The sequence below is a fragment of the Sinocyclocheilus grahami genome, unplaced genomic scaffold (assembly GCF_001515645.1).
Source record: "Sinocyclocheilus grahami isolate Dianchi unplaced genomic scaffold, SAMN03320097.WGS_v1.1 scaffold1163.1, whole genome shotgun sequence".
Classification (NCBI taxonomy): Eukaryota; Metazoa; Chordata; class Actinopteri; order Cypriniformes; family Cyprinidae; genus Sinocyclocheilus; species Sinocyclocheilus grahami.
In genome coordinates, this window is record NW_015506342.1 from 278,362 (window position 1) to 295,386 (window position 17,025).

The window sequence follows — 17,025 nt, forward strand, 5'->3', positions numbered from 1 at the left end:
TCCTCACAATCAACAAACAGTCAAATGCAAACCTGCAATAATTAAATGTTAACACAAAAATATATTTATTTCCTTCAGCCTGAGGCTTATTCATTTCACCTTTGGTGTCAAAGGGCTTTTACATTAAAAACAAACAATCAAGCCCAGGCCAGATGAGAAAAAGTAATGCAAAGGTAATGTAACATGTTACTTTCCATAAAAAGTAACTAATGCAATTATTTTTTAGCGAGTAACACAATATTGCAACATTACTTTTAAAAGGAACTTTCTGCGTGTATGGAATGCGCATTGGTTTGTGTTTGACTTGCGCTCATTTCAGCAGATCAAACACACGCTGCTGGACGTCATAAACTCACTCAGCTCCTGTTTTCCACATCATTTGACATCAGCAGTGAAACGGCGCTGGTTTGGGCTGATAATGGGTCATTCTGGCTCATCCGTCACCATCGCCATCTCAAACAATAAATGCAAAGGTCAGCAGGTCAGATGCTGCTGCCCCCTTCAGGAGAGCAGAAATCAATACATGATTAGAACTTCAATCCGCACCAAAGGACAGCCAGCGATATTTCAATGATGATAAAGAAGGCTCTGTTTCAGATCGATGTCTCTTAGAAAGCAGCAAAAAACATAAAGCTACTGAACAGTTTCAAACCACAGGATATACAGAGCGAAAGTATTCAAACCCCTTTGTTTTTTTCATGTTTTATGCTGCAGCCTTATGTTAAACTGCTTTAAATTACTTTTTTTAATTACTTTATCAATCTGCACTCCATGCACCATACTGACAAAGAAAAAACAGAACTGTCACAACTTTGTACATTTATAAAAAAATAAATAAAAACTGAAATAAGTACATTGCATAAGTATTAACTCAGTATGTAACTCAGTACTTAGTTGAAGCACCTTTACAGCCTCAAGTATTTTTTTGTTTAATGCGACAAGCTTTGCTCATCAGCATTTGCCAATTATCTGCCATCCCTCTCCTCATCTCTTCATCTCTCGAGCTCTGTCAGGCTGGATGAGGGCAGATGCACATTTTCAGGTTTCTCCAGAAATATTTGATTGGGTTCAAGCTCAGGCTGTGGCTGGGTTACTCAAGGACATTCACAGAGTTGTCTATAAGCCACTCTTGCTGTGTGCTTAGGGTCACTGTCCTGTTGGAAGGTGAACCTTCTGCTCAGTCTGAGCTTCTGAATGCTCTGGACTGGGTTTTCATCAAGGCTATCTCTATATTTTGCTGCACTGAGCGTTTCTTCTTCTCTGATGAGTCCCTCGTCCCTGCCGCTGATAAACAGCTCCACAGCATGAGGCTCCAGCACACTTTACTTTTGGGATGGTACTCTGCAGGTGATGAGCAGACCTGCTTTACTTCAAACATCAGGTTCATCAGACCAGAGACTCTTGTTTCTCAGTCTGGGGGTCCGTTAGGTGTTTTTTGCTCATTTCAAGTGTGTTTTCATGGGTCTTCACTGAGGACAAGATCGCATCGGACCACACCAGCATAAAGCACAGATCAGTGGAGTGTTGCAGTGATGTTTGTCCTTCTGTAGGGGTCTCCTGTCTCCACATATGATCATGGAGCTCAACTAGAGTGACCATCAGGTTCTTGTTCACCAGTCTAACCAAAGCTCTTCTCCATCAGTTGCTCAGTTTGGCCAGGAGGCCAGCTCTAGGAAGAGTCCTGGTTGTTCCAAACGTCTTTCATTATGGATAATGGAGACTACATGCTTCTGTGACCCTTCAGTGCAGAATAATGTTTTCCTGAAGTCTTCCCCAGATGTGTGGCTTGATGCAAACCTGTCTCTGAGCTCTACAGGCAGTTCTTTTGACCTCAGGGCTTGGTCTTTGCTCTAATATGCATTTTCAGCTGTTAGACATTTTATTAAGATGTGTGCCTTTCCAAATCATGGCCATTCTATTGCATTCGCCACAGGTTAACTTCACTCAAAGTGTGGTAACATCTACAAGGAAAATGAATGCTCCTGAGCTAAATTTAAACGTTCCCAGATAAAGACATGAATATTTATGCAATGGAAACAAAGTATCTTTAATAAATTTGCAAAGATGTTAAAAACCTCTTATTTGCTTTCTCCTTATGGTGTATATAGTGTAGATTGATGTGGAAAAAAAGGTAATTTAAAGCAGTTTAACTTAAGGCTACAACATAACAAAAAGTGAAAAAAATAGAGAATAGAATACTTTCACAAAGCACTGTACATGATTATGAAACAACCATTTCTGTACATTACAGCAGAAACACTTCACAATAAACATCAAATCATTAACATATATAAATATATATTACATATACAGTTAGGTCCATACATATTTGGACACGGGCACAATTTGTATTATTTTAGCCGTTGACCAAACCATATTCAAGTTACAGTTATATAATGAATCTGGGCTTAAAGTGCACACTCTGATCTTTAATTTGAGGGTATTCTCATCACAACTGGAGGAAAGGTTAAGGAATTACAGCTCTTTAATATGTTCCTCCCCCTTTTTCAAGGGACCGTAAGTAATTGGACAATTGACTCAAAAGCCGTTTCATGGACAGATGTGGGCTGTTCCTTCGTTATTTCTACATCAGTTAAGCAGGTACAAGTTCTGGAGTTGCTTCTAAGTGTGTCATCTGCATTTGGAAGCTGTTGCTGTGAAGCACATCATTCGGTCAAAGATCGCTCCATACAAGTGAAACAGACAAGTGTTAGGCTTCAGAAACAAAACAGATCCATCAGAGAGATCGCAGGAACATCAGGAGCGGCCAAATCAACAGTTTAGTTCATTCGGAGGAAAATAAGCACGCACTGGTGAGCTCAGAAACATAAAAAGACCTGGATACTCTCGGAGGACAACAGCGCTGGATGATCGGAGAAAGGTAAAGAAAAACCCTTTCACAACATCCAGCCCAGAGAAGAACACTCTCCAGGAGGCAGACGGGTCTACAATCAAGAGAAGACTTCACCACAAGCTGCAAACAAGCCCAGATTAGACCTTGACAAAAACATCTAAAAAAGCCAGAGCACTTCTGGAAAAGCATTCGTTGGACGCTGAAGCTAAGATCAAGCTGTACCAGAACGACGGGAAGAAAAGAGTCTGGAGAAGGCTTGGAGCAGCTCATGATCAAAGCACACACATCATCTGCGAAATGCAGATGTGGAATAGTTGCGAACATTGAACACATTCACATTGATAATTTCCCACATGATGGTGTGGTTTATTCTCCAATTAACCGAGTTATCCTGACTCTAAACCAGAGGTTCTCAGCTCTGGCCCTTGAGCTCCAGGATCCTGCAGAGTTCAGCGGATCAAACTCGATGTCTGTGACTCTCTGTGGCCTACTCCTGAAAACTAGACCATACCGCTGCCCTGAACCCACAGAGAAGAGTTCATCACGAAACTGTAGACAGTCGGTGCTGACGGTGTGAAGCCGCTACACCAGTTACGTCTCTTGCCCACCACCGTCGTTTAGATTTTTTATAGTAATAAATATCATTCAGTCCAGTTAGGGAACAGACACTACAACTACAAACCGGACGAGGCTGCTCAATGCAGCGCACCATTTATCATCACGTGAGGAGAGTCGAGCTGAGCAACGAGACAAGACACATACCGGATGATTTAGTCTCCAAACGAAATGCAAAAGCACCTGTTTGGCAATATTTTGGATTGAAGGTGATATTGACATTTGTTTCTTATTTAATTGGTTCCAAAGATTTTGCAGATTTTTCTAAATCTGACGTCAGGGAACGGATTCTAACGCTAAAATTTTGTGATAGATAATTGTGAAACAGTCATTAAGTACTGAACTCAAAGACTGAACAAACTGGCACTGATTACACACACCGCAGTTTTTTTTTTATTGTAAGCAAAATGTAGGTTAATATTTTATTTTTGCCATTTTATGTATACATACATATTCACATACACACACATATATATACATATATATAAATTTAAAAAATAAAATAAACGGTGAATTGTGACATGAAAATAACTTAAGGTAGACTATTTTTAAAATTGCATTACTTGGCTACTTTTTATAGAAAGTAATGTTGCGTTACTTTTACTCATCTGGCCTGGGCTTGTTTGTTTGTTTACATTAATTATTGCAGGTTTGCGTCATATCCCAAGTTTGCATTTGACTGTTTAGAGGAGCACTGAATGTGTTTGTGTGCAGTGAGATGAGTAAACACATGTTGATATTGAGTCTAGAGCTACAGTAAGATCATGTTCACACACAACGCTCTGCTCTGACTCCTGATTTCTGTCTCCATGGCAACACCAGAGCTGTCACTCAACACACGGAAACAAAGTAACTATGTTACTGATTTGAAAAAGTAACAGATATTTTCATGTAAATAAAAAAAAACAAAAAAATCTGATTAAGTAACTCACGTTACCCGCAACTCTGGTCACTAAACTCTAGCCAATATTGCAAAGGTCACAGTCACCCTCATCTCCTCTGTAGCTTCATCTACTGCAGCAAGTAAATAAAGACAGATTTATGACGACGTGACTAGCTTCAGCTCCACTGAGTGAATGTGAAGGTTTGAGGAGAATGAGACTGTGCTGATTTCTGAACACAAACAGGCTGATGGGAATATTCACCTGCTGAGAGTCCATCACTGCTGAGCTGAGCACATGACCCATCCTGCAGACGCTCTGCAGTCACTGCAATCACCCGCTCATTATCAAGAACCCAGCTGCAGTCAATCAGCCTCCTGGAAGACATCTTTCTGTCAAATCAGCTTTCACTCTAAATGGTTTTGTTATATATACTTCGTATTAATAATAAACAGTGAGTTTGTGACAGGCTGAAGAAAAGAAAAGATGAACTGAAGCCATTCTGGTTACATTGTTTAAAATAGTCTTAAAATTAAAATAAAATTTTAAAAATGCAATTAAAATAATACCATAATCATATGTCTAAGTAACTTGAATTTGAGATTTATAAACTAAATCTGGATGGCAAACAACAAAAGCTACAGGAAAATCATCAGTTCATAAAGACTTATTTTTATTGGCAGTGGAAAATAAGTTTCAGTATTTTATTGAAATGAAAGCAATAAATAATACTGTGATAAAAACTGTTCATAAGTACGTAGACTGTACATTATTTCTATTACAGGACCAGAAGATTTATTTAAATAAAGGACAATAAAAAGATAGTAACATGACTTTAAGTGTACATGAGTGACTAGAGAATGTAAAATTACAAAAACAAAAAAAAGAGAGACTGGGATATGATTCCAGCCTACGCTTCTGATAGCATCCAAAAAACAATTCAGTTCCTACATAAAAGCTGATAACATACGATATCAAAAAGGTCATTGAAAACAACAGGACTGGGTTAGAAATATAAGGCTTCATTACAGTTACAACACACACACACACACACACACAGGGATCGAGCGGGCAGGCCATCGGAGGATTGGTCCATCTGAGAGGACACACACACTCACTCACTCACACACACACACTCACACTGACACGCAATCACACAGATACACACACACACGCAATCACACACATACACAGATACACACACACACACACACAGATGTAACGCAGCACCAGGGAATGGATAAACAGTGACTTTAAGCCAAACAGATGCTAGAAAAACCTGGCATCAAGCTCACATCTGTAGAAAGATGTATTCAAAATAGCCCTCATAATTATTACAAATTATGGCTTATCCAAGGGTTTGATTTGGTATCAGAGGATATAAAACTCGTACCAACCCAGATATTCACGCAACGCCATTGATTCGGGCCACTTTCTCACAATCAACAGAGGAAAATCAGTGAAGAGAAGAGCAACGTTAAGATAAACCACACAAAATACTTTTAGCTGGATAAATTAAACACAAGGAATACGTATCTAGAGGATAAAATAAGAATGAGATTACGTCTACAGACAGAAATGTACAAACTTTGGACTTGTGATACATAAATTACAGCTAAAAGAGTTAAAAGATTAAAATGAAAAGATGACCAAATCAAATCAAGCAACAGTCGATACGAGACACTGCTAACTTAGTGAACGTCGCTTGCTTTACATGAATAGAGGCGTCAGATCTGAGGTCTGACAGAGTTCTGATGGGACGCCGGGTCTGTGAAGGGCCTCGTCCTCCTCCGCTGCACCGGAGAGAAAACACACCAGAATGAGAAGCAGACACGAGCAGATTCAACAGAACATCCTCAGCAAAGAAGTTAAGAAATAAAGTCTCAAGTGTGCTCTAAATGACTTCCACAGTAACAGAAATACATGATAGATGGCTGGAGTAATGTTGTACTACTCGATATTAAAATGATCTTTACAATCTTTTCAGGAATTCAAGAATCAAAGAATTTTGTCTTTAGAATAATCTAATACGAAAAGAGATATTTGTAACTTTATTCTACAGTTAGAGAATAAGAATATATCAGTTAAGAAGTTCTTTGTTAATCCCACAGCAGAAGCATGAAGAACTGGAGACTTTGACTATAACAGGTAAGAGTTATGATTCTGAGAGCGGTTCAGAAAGCACAGGTGAAGGAACAAACAGACAGCCGTGTTCATGAGAGCATGTGCTCGAGTCAAGGACAGGCCGTTCACAAAGCAAGCCGAGAGCCTTGTCTACCGATGGAGGACACTATCCATGCTGGCTTTACACTTCTTTTGATTCGGGGTAAACTACGAGCCAGATGTGGGACTGCTTCTGAACAATCTCTGATCATCAGTCAAAAATTCAGAAACAAAACATGATATACATTTTAAATTGGCCCAATAATATGACATTTGTATAATTTGTTCAGTGATGTACACACATTTTCATCCAATAAAATGCTTGATTGACAGTAAGGCATCATGAAGAGGCTCGTGTGAGACATGAAGACTCACCTGACACCCATCAGCAGGAGTAAGTTCTGACCGCAGCAGAGTCCAGACGCTGTACACTCACACCTCCTGCAGCGCCACAACACACACATTAGTGACACACACACACACCTCCTGCAGCACCACAGCACACACATTAGAGACACACACACACACACACACACACACACTCACACCTCCAGCAGCACCACAGCACACACATTAGAGACACACACACACACACACACACACACACTCACACCTCCAGCAGCACCACAGCACACACATTAGAGACACACACACACACACACACACACACACTCACACCTCCAGCAGCACCACAGCACACACATTAGAGACACACACACACACACACACACACACACTCACACCTCCAGCAGCACCACAGCACACACATTAGAGACACACACACACACACACACACACACACTCACACCTCCAGCAGCACCACAGCACACACATTAGAGACACACACACACACACACACACACACACTCACACCTCCAGCAGCACCACAGCACACACATTAGAGACACACACACACACACACACACACACACTCACACCTCCAGCAGCACCACAGCACACACATTAGAGACACACACACACACACACACACACACACTCACACCTCCAGCAGCACCACAGCACACACATTAGAGACACACACACACACACACACACACACACTCACACCTCCAGCAGCACCACAGCACACACATTAGAGACACACACACACACACACACACACACACTCACACCTCCAGCAGCACCACAGCACACACATTAGAGACACACACACACACACACACACACACACTCACACCTCCAGCAGCACCACAGCACACACATTAGAGACACACACACACACACACACACACACACTCACACCTCCAGCAGCACCACAGCACACACATTAGAGACACACACACACACACACACACACACACTCACACCTCCAGCAGCACCACAGCACACACATTAGAGACACACACACACACACACACACACACACTCACACCTCCAGCAGCACCACAGCACACACATTAGAGACACACACACACACACACACACACACACTCACACCTCCAGCAGCACCACAGCACACACATTAGAGACACACACACACACACACACACACACACACCTCCTGCAGCACCACAACACACACATTAGTGACACACACACACACCTCCTGCAGCACCACAACACACACACATTAGTGACACACACACACCCCCCGCAGCACCACAGCACACACACTAGTGACACACACACACACACACACACACACACACACTCACTCACACCTCCTGCAGCACCACAGCACACACATTAGTGACACACACACACACACACACACACACACTCACACCTCCTGCAGCACCACAGCACACACATTAGTGACACACACACACACACACACACACACACACCCACTGCAGCACCACAACACACACGTTAGTGACACACACACACACACACACCTCCTGCAGCACCACAACACACACGTTAGTGACACACACACACACACACACTCGTACCGTCCAGCTGTGGTTTCTTGGTGAGTGCGTCTGCAGTGCTCACTCTGAAGCTGGCTGGCAGTGTGTCGGCGGAGCGCACGTCTTTGGGCCGGAACTTCTTCCTCCAGGACGGTGTGCGGCGGAAGTTCTTGTCGTCATCCTGCGGAGACACGGCTGTGCTGTGAAGCGCTCGGATGCCATACGACTGAGGACTGAAGGAGCGGACTGAACTCACCTCCTCGAGTGTCCTCTCGGTTCCTGCGGCTAACAGACGGCAGTACTCGTGCTCCAGCACCGCTCTCGCCTGCACACACAGCACACATATGACCACAGCTCTGCACAACAGAACTACGGATGCACCCATATCAACATTTTGACTGACACCGATAACCGATAATACTTTATATTTGAAAGCTGATAACCGATATGTTGGCCAATAAATCTATATCCAATTTTTTATAAAATTTTTTAAAAGCCTGATTACAAAAAGGTCTCATCATTAAAAGCCACGCCCCAAACACTTCAACATAATCAGCCTAGTTTGAACAGTGCATGTTTAAAAATAATTTTACCCTCCTATCACCGGTAAACTGAAGCACTCTATTAACTTAACCAAACGCATTATATATATATGAGATAAATCCGATATACATAAACAATATTACAACGTAGGCTGCATTTAAAACTGATCAAATAATTGATAACACTTGTGTGTTTAAAATTACACCGTTAAAATAATAGTTATCAAAGAAGCCTTCCAGTACAGTATAGAAAAATAATCCTATACTGGATTTAATAAATTTTTTTGAAATTGAGATGTATGCATCTCTGGAATCTGAATAAATAATCTTTCCATTGATGTATGGTTTGTTAGGATCGGAAAATATTTGAAAATCTGGAATCTGAGGGTGCAAAAAAACCTAAATATTGAGAAAATCATCTTTAAAGTTGTTCAAATGAAGTTCTTAGCAATGCATATTACTAATCAAACATTAAGTTTTGATATATTTACGGTAGGAGATTTACTAAATATCTTCATGGAACATGATCTTTACTTAATATCCTAATGATTTCTGGCATAAAAGAGAAATGTATAATTGTGACCCATACAATGTATTGTTGGCTATTGCTACAAATATCCCCCAGCGACTCAACACTGCTTCTGTGCTGCAGGGACACTTATGTTTATTGATCTGTTGTGGGTCAGATGAGGGTCTGAATGTTTAAAATAAACTGAAAATGGAAGGAAATGTTTGTATTGTTTTATTGTGCTGTTTTCGGTCTCTTCAAATAAAAATGACTAAAGTGAGCCATTGCTGACTGTTCTGCCTGTTGTTCTTCACACAGCTAGTAACCCACACTGTGACTGCAGCCCTATTCAGAGTAGTGACGATGTGGATTTGGTCATCTGGAGTCTAGTGTGTATCTGGAGCAGGTTTGAAAACAAATGTAACATGAATTAGCTAATTCTGGATTTCCAAACCAGATGAAACGTTCTGAATCCTATGGCCCCGCAGTCGCTGGTCTGAGATCAGATGAAGCGCAGGTCTGACCGTTAGAGTCTCACCTGAGTGCACTGTGTAGGGATCTGCAGCAGCAGCGCAAAGGCGTTGTGGTCGAAGGACTCGTCTAAAGCGAGGAGCGATCCGTGAACGCCGCTCTCCAGAAGATTCCCAGCATACTCCTTCAGCCCGATGGCCTGGACCCAGCTGAGCACGCGCTCGTTCGTCCACACCAGCACATCTGCAGCGGCAGCAGCGTCAGCACACACTCACACACACACACAGCACAGAGACGCAGACCAGCACGCTCACCTTTGACCTCCACCTGGGACTCACGCCTCCGCTCCAGCTCTTTCCTGTCGTAGTTCAGTCGTCTCAAACACATCACGCCACACTGAAAACTGTTCCTGCAGAGCGAGACAGACACAGAGACACTGCCTCGTTCCACATCGTTTGGTCAAGCTCAGAGCATTCATACCACAATCAATTAGAGAATGGAGATCATTTAACTCATTTAAGCATCATTTTAAGAAATGGCTTCTTCATAATCAACAATGTGAACATTAATGTTGTTTATCTATCTTGATAAGTTGCTTTTTTATATTAACTTTTTATTATTATTATTATTAATTTATTACTTTATTTTTAATGATCATTTTGTATAACCTGTTGTTTAATTGTATTTTAGAGACTTTCTGTGCAATGAAGCCCGCTATGATTCTCTCCAGCGCACACACCTGCTACTATAAGCTTGGTTTTTCCAAAAATGTTCCCAGATCTCGAATTTAAAAATAGTGGGTGCATGTTTTTTAATACTCACGTGACAAGCACGTATGTGAATGCCGTCAGTAGGCTATAATCGATTACGGTCTATTACTGCATCGATGCAGAATCGTCCACATTAATTTCAACACTCCTAACGTACATTAAGGGCACCTTCAAATTAAACGGGCCGGTTCATGGCTTATAACTCTGACTGGAAGCCAGCCTGTGGTCAGTGTCTCCGTTTAGTCAAGACACACATACGGTGACTGACCTGTGGAAGCTGTCCACCATTTTGAGCTGACTGCGCAGGTCTTTTTTGGTCAGATGATCCAGCATACGAGCGTCCACCAGCGACTCCATGAAGTAGCTGCGGTACTGAGGCAGACCGAGGCTCGGCAGCCAGTCGTTACCGATCCACTCGTGGTTCATGTCACCATACGCCAGAGTCTGAGTGTGAACACACACACATTCAGTCAGAACACGACTCACCTAAAAACACAAGAGAAAACCACCACCACCTCAGCGCTGAGTTCATACAGAAGAGGAGTCACTGATCACAAACACATTAGCTCTTAAGATGAAACCTGTTGCTGTTCTCAGCGTGATCAGAAACACACAGGGGTCTGAACGAATGGCTTCAAAGATAAAGACCAGCAGATGCTGCCTAACATGATGAAGAACTGCAGTGGACCTCACGAACCCATCAAGACAGACACGTCCAGGTCACAGTCTCAAACAGACTTGAGAAAACTATTGGGTTTCCTGCCAAACATCTTAATGGGATGCCTTTCCCCAAAACTAAACACTGGTGATATGAAGTGAAACGTGAGCCGAATGTGTTCCTGACAGGTTCATGAGGTGTCTGCTCTCCAGACATCAGAAGAGAAAGACTGAGGTTCAAACCTGGGCCCAGCTGCCCTCCTCATCCTCCTGGTGTTAGCAGGTTAGCATGTGGAGCGAGAGGGGAGTCAGTAGTGGAATAAGAACATAACGTGACACAGTAAAACGACTACAGCGAGCAGCGAAGCACAAACACGCATTAGCATTAGCGTGACGCTGACAGTGACTGACCGTGAGCGGCGTGGCGGCCAAACTCTCCATCTCCTCGTGTGTGAGCCAGACATTTCCAGAAGACTACAGAAATCCGTGAGTGAGGAAAGACGGAGTGAAAGAAGACATTAGGAGAGCAGAAGAGTCTGTTATTGAGCTGCGGGAACATTAGTAAAGCGATCACAAACATCCCATCAGGGGTTAATGTGTGAGGCGTGCGAGAGAACAGACACGTACTACGGTAAAAACCAACCGGAGCAGCAGAAGCGTGGTAAAGTTTACCAATATCAGTTTCAGGCCAGAAACCTGAGGATTTCACAACGAGACGCCTGAACTAATGAATCAAATAACCCTCAGATGATCTGGCAAAAAATTTGATTTAAAACGTGATAAAAAAATTCCAAGTTTGTTGTGGTTGTTTATAGGGCTGCAAATTTGGCCAAAATGTTGTTATGTATCAATATGGCTATAAATTATAGTAATAATGATGCTATTAATAATTATTATTACTACTACTACTACTAAATAAAACTACACCAATTACTGCACAGAAACAAAATAAGAAATATTTCACTGTAAAATAGCAACAAAAAAAAAATTACTAGTGTAAAATTATAATACTAATATTTATTGCGGTCTTAATTTAATTTTCATCAAACTTTAGTTTTGATGGAAAACTGCTGGAAGCCTTTGAATCTTCTCTTTTGTTGATAAACGTTTGTGAAGATGGTTGGCTCATGATGAGTTCCCAAATGCATGTGAAAGCGACTCAGACTCAGAGCAGATGCATGATTTACGGTGAACCGAGTCGCTCTGAAACACTACATCACAGCCTTTAGGATCCGATCATCGCTGAGTGATGCCATGATGTGGATTGATCACGCAGCTCTACACACTCTGCTTCAGTTTCTATTAGACTGATCTGAGAGCAAAACCTCCAGGAACCGAGCGCTGATATATTAGAGGGTTCTTTAATGGATCGTGTGTTTCCTACCGTTCTGGAGGTAGGTGGCGCTGACGGGCTGGTGAGAGACATGATCTCCTGAATGGCGAGGCGTAGTTTGAGGCGGTGAAGAGGGTTGCTGATGCCGATCTCGCGCTGGATCTCGGTGTCAGACAGGGCAGACATGATGGCTCCGCTCTTCACATTAGCACGGCACGCCGCTACATACCACGCAGGCATCCCGACCCACAGCTGAGAGAACACAACAACAACAACACGGGCCAATGAGAACCTCGAGACTGACGGCATTACAAACACTTGAGCTTTCACTTCCTCCTCATCAGCCTCTCCCTGTGCCACATTCCACTGAAACTGCAACTGTGTTCTCCTTAGGAATTACCACAACTCGTCACACACATGTCTGGTTTGCTATCCTTGTGGGGACTCTCCATAAGCGTAATGGTTTTTATACTGTACAGACCGTATATTCTATCGCCCTACACCAACCCTACCCCTCACAGAAGACTTTGTGCATTTTTAGATTTTCAAAAAAAATTCATTCTGTGTGATTTATTAGCTTCTTTACCCGTGGAGACCTCAATTTAGGTCCGGGCCAATGAGAATCTCGAGACTGACGGCATTACAAACACTTGAGCTTTCACTTCCTCCTCATCAGCCTCTCCCTGTGCCACATTCCACTGAAACTGCAACTGTGTTCTCCTTAGGAATTACCACAACTCGTCACACACATGTCTGGTCTGCTATCCTTGTGGGGACTCTCCATAAGCGTAATGCTTTTTATACTGTACAGACCGTATATTCTATCGCCCTACACCAACCCTACCCCTAAACCTACCCCTCACAGGAGACTTTGTGCATTTTTAGATTTTCAAAAAAAATTCATTCTGTGTGATTTATTAGCTTGTTTACCCGTGGAGACCTCAATTTAGGTCCCCACCGTGACACGAGTCCCCATGAGTCTGTGTGCATTTAAGTCCCCACCAGAATAGAAAAACCAGGTACACACACACACACACACTCACACTCTCTCTCTCTCTCGCATGCGCGCACTCACACACACACACTCTCTCTCTCTCTCGCATGCGCGCACTCACACACACACACTCTCTCTCTCTCTCGCATGCGCGCACTCACACACACACACTCTCTCTCTCTCTCGCATGCGCGCACTCACACACACACACTCTCTCTCTCTCTCGCATGCGCGCACTCACACACACACACTCTCTCTCTCTCTCGCATGCGCGCACTCACACACACACACTCTCTCTCTCTCTCGCATGCGCGCACTCACACACACACACTCTCTCTCTCTCTCGCATGCGCGCACTCACACACACACACTCTCTCTCTCTCTCGCATGCGCGCACTCACACACACACACTCTCTCTCTCTCTCGCATGCGCGCACTCACACACACACACTCTCTCTCTCTCTCGCATGCGCGCACTCACACACACACACTCTCTCTCTCTCTCGCATGCGCGCACTCACACACACACACTCTCTCTCTCTCTCGCATGCGCGCACTCACACACACACACTCTCTCTCTCTCTCGCATGCGCGCACTCACACACACACACTCTCTCTCTCTCTCGCATGCGCGCACTCACACACACACACTCTCTCTCTCTCTCGCATGCGCGCACTCACACACACACACTCTCTCTCTCTCTCGCATGCGCGCACTCACACACACACACTCTCTCTCTCTCTCGCATGCGCGCACTCACACACACACACTCTCTCTCTCTCTCGCATGCGCGCACTCACACACACACACTCTCTCTCTCTCTCGCATGCGCGCACTCACACACACACACTCTCTCTCTCTCTCGCATGCGCGCACTCACACACACACACTCTCTCTCTCTCTCGCATGCGCGCACTCACACACACACACTCTCTCTCTCTCTCGCATGCGCGCACTCACACACACACACTCTCTCTCTCTCTCGCATGCGCGCACTCACACACACACACACGCACGCACGCACACACTCACACGCGCACTCACACACAAACGCACACACTCACACGCGCATGCACAATCGGACTACAGAAGGGAGGTTTCTACATTGTTTGAATGGAGCTGTACTCATAGTCTGAAGTTAAATGTCCTAAAAACAAAGGAACTGGTGTTTGATTTCCGACGGCGGACAAATGCTGTCTTGCTATTGTTTATTAAAGGTCAGGACACTGAAAATGTTCAATGTTTTAAGTTTCTCGGGACTGCCATCTCTGCGACGTTAAAGTGGAATGACAACCAAAGAGGCGTCACTAAAAAAACATCAAAGGCTTTTTTCTTAAGACAGCTTAAAACGTTTGGCGTATCTAAAGAGCTGTCATTGAAAGCGTGCTGCCTTTCTCACTTGTAGTGTGGTTTGGTAGCTCCACAGCTCAGCAGAGAAGTCAGATTAGTAATATAACTCGAAAATTATTGGTTGTGATCTTCCCACTATTGATGAGATCCATGTCTCACGTTTGCAGAAAAAAGGTCTAACAATCCTGAAAGATCCCTTACATTCAGCCAGACACCTCTTTACACCTCTTCCTTCAGGCAGAGCAATTAAAACCAAGTCCACACGTTTTCTGAACAGCACTTTTTGTAGGATTGTGCATGCTCTTAAATCCTCTAGTGTCTATGCCTCTGCATTTCACTCTTTGTAACTGATACGACATATGTATAGATGCATTTATGCATATGTATTTTAATGTATGTTATTATTACAGTTGATGAGCTCACCAAGCAAATTCCGAACAACTAGGTTGCTGTTATGGGAATATATAAAAAAAATACATAATTAATTAAATAAATGAGCAGCTGTTATGTCGTGCCATTTCACAGCTGCGATGGTCTGCTGTTGCATGTGAAATGTTTTCCAGACGATGCAGCAGTGATATAAAGGTGTAATTCAGCCAGTATTTGTACCTCGAGCCACACCACCACCCTGGGACCGTCCCAGAGAGCGAAGGGCAGACCCTGTCGACAGGCTTCCTCCAGCAACTCATGTCTGAAACACAAACAAGACATCATGAGCACACACATCATGAGCACGCACGCATGTGCAGAGAGCACGCTTCACGGTCCAAACATGTCAGAATGATACAGACAGAGTATGGAGAAGAAGTGCGTGCAGTGAGGAAACAGCAGAGGGAGTACCCAGACTTCACTTCCATCATCAAATCAGAGAAACATCGCCAGAACAAGCTGGGATTCAGATTCTTCATCACAAGCGAATCCATGAGTTCGCACACCAGACAGCATCCTAACTTTCCAAACCATCTCAACACCAACACTACCGAACACTTCTCGTTTTTAATGATAAAAGGGGGAGTAACTTAGATTTGTTGTCTATTTTTGGGTGAACCATCTCTCTTTGTCAGGATAGAGGGTGAATCTTGAATCTATGTTTGCACACTGGGACAAATATTCCTCATTTTCTTCATTCTTCTCTAAACAAGATGTTTGGAAACATTTCATGACAAACTGCAGAGAAAGTGGCAGTACACCTTCTGAAGGCAACGTAAAAGCACCACATCTGACTCTCAGGTCTGTTTGTTTTGCTGCTACTGAAGCATTAAGATGAAAGGAGAAGGCAGATAAACATGCATCAGATCATGCTGAAGAATAAAGAGAAGCATTTGGTCTAGGACTAAACCACAGCCTGAACGAGGCTGAGACCCATAATGCACTTCAGCAGAGGTCAGTCCCTGCAGCTGCTGTTCTTACTCAAGATCCTCATCAAAGCACAGAGCAAACTCATGCGGCACACGGCTGAACTGATCCCGTCTGAATTGCGTGTTTCAAAGCGAAGCGCACTCTTCGTTCATTAGTCAGGAACATGGGTTGAAGCTCTTAATTTTTAACTCTCAAAGTGCATTAGATAGAATAACTTAACTTTAAAATGAACAGAAAGTTTAATTTTTTCAAATTCTTCGTCTTTTTTTTATTTTTTTATATCGCAATAAATATCGTATCATGGACGTCATATCGCGATATTACCGTAAGGTGAGATTTAGATCTCGTTAGCGGAGCAGACGCGTGTTTGTAAGGTCAGGATGTTAGCAGAGCTCGAGCGCATCACAGCAAGCCTGAGACATGCAGGTGTTTTCATCAAGACGGTGTGCGCTCACTTACCCTGAGTTTGGGCTACACACAGACAGATAGAGACACAGAGACACACAGACACCACACACACACAGACACAGACAGACAGACAGAGACACACAGACACCACACACACACAGACAGACAGACCAGACAGACACACACACACACACACACACACACACACACACACACAGACACAGACAGACAGACACACACAGACA

At 43.3% G+C, this 17,025-nt stretch overlaps 1 protein-coding gene across 1 annotated transcript in view; it reads right to left on the reverse strand.

Annotated features, from left to right (window-relative positions):
- Positions 1-5,993: 5,993 nt before the first annotated feature.
- The window catches only part of LOC107567484 (liprin-alpha-4-like), a 43,077-nt gene continuing 32,045 nt past the window's right edge, over positions 5,994-17,025 (reverse strand). The window contains exons 17-29 of the mRNA XM_016253179.1: positions 16,832-16,843; positions 15,854-15,963; positions 15,623-15,704; positions 12,720-12,920; positions 11,747-11,809; positions 11,579-11,605; positions 10,947-11,122; positions 10,223-10,317; positions 9,976-10,151; positions 8,644-8,712; positions 8,430-8,568; positions 6,889-6,954; positions 5,994-6,143 (exon numbers count right to left, since the gene is read on the reverse strand). Coding sequence (XP_016108665.1) covers positions 6,899-6,954; positions 8,430-8,568; positions 8,644-8,712; positions 9,976-10,151; positions 10,223-10,317; positions 10,947-11,122; positions 11,579-11,605; positions 11,747-11,809; positions 12,720-12,920; positions 15,623-15,704; positions 15,854-15,963; positions 16,832-16,843 — 1,206 coding nt within the window. The 3' untranslated portion in view covers positions 5,994-6,143; positions 6,889-6,898. The remainder of the gene's footprint in view (positions 6,144-6,888; positions 6,955-8,429; positions 8,569-8,643; positions 8,713-9,975; positions 10,152-10,222; positions 10,318-10,946; positions 11,123-11,578; positions 11,606-11,746; positions 11,810-12,719; positions 12,921-15,622; positions 15,705-15,853; positions 15,964-16,831; positions 16,844-17,025) is intronic.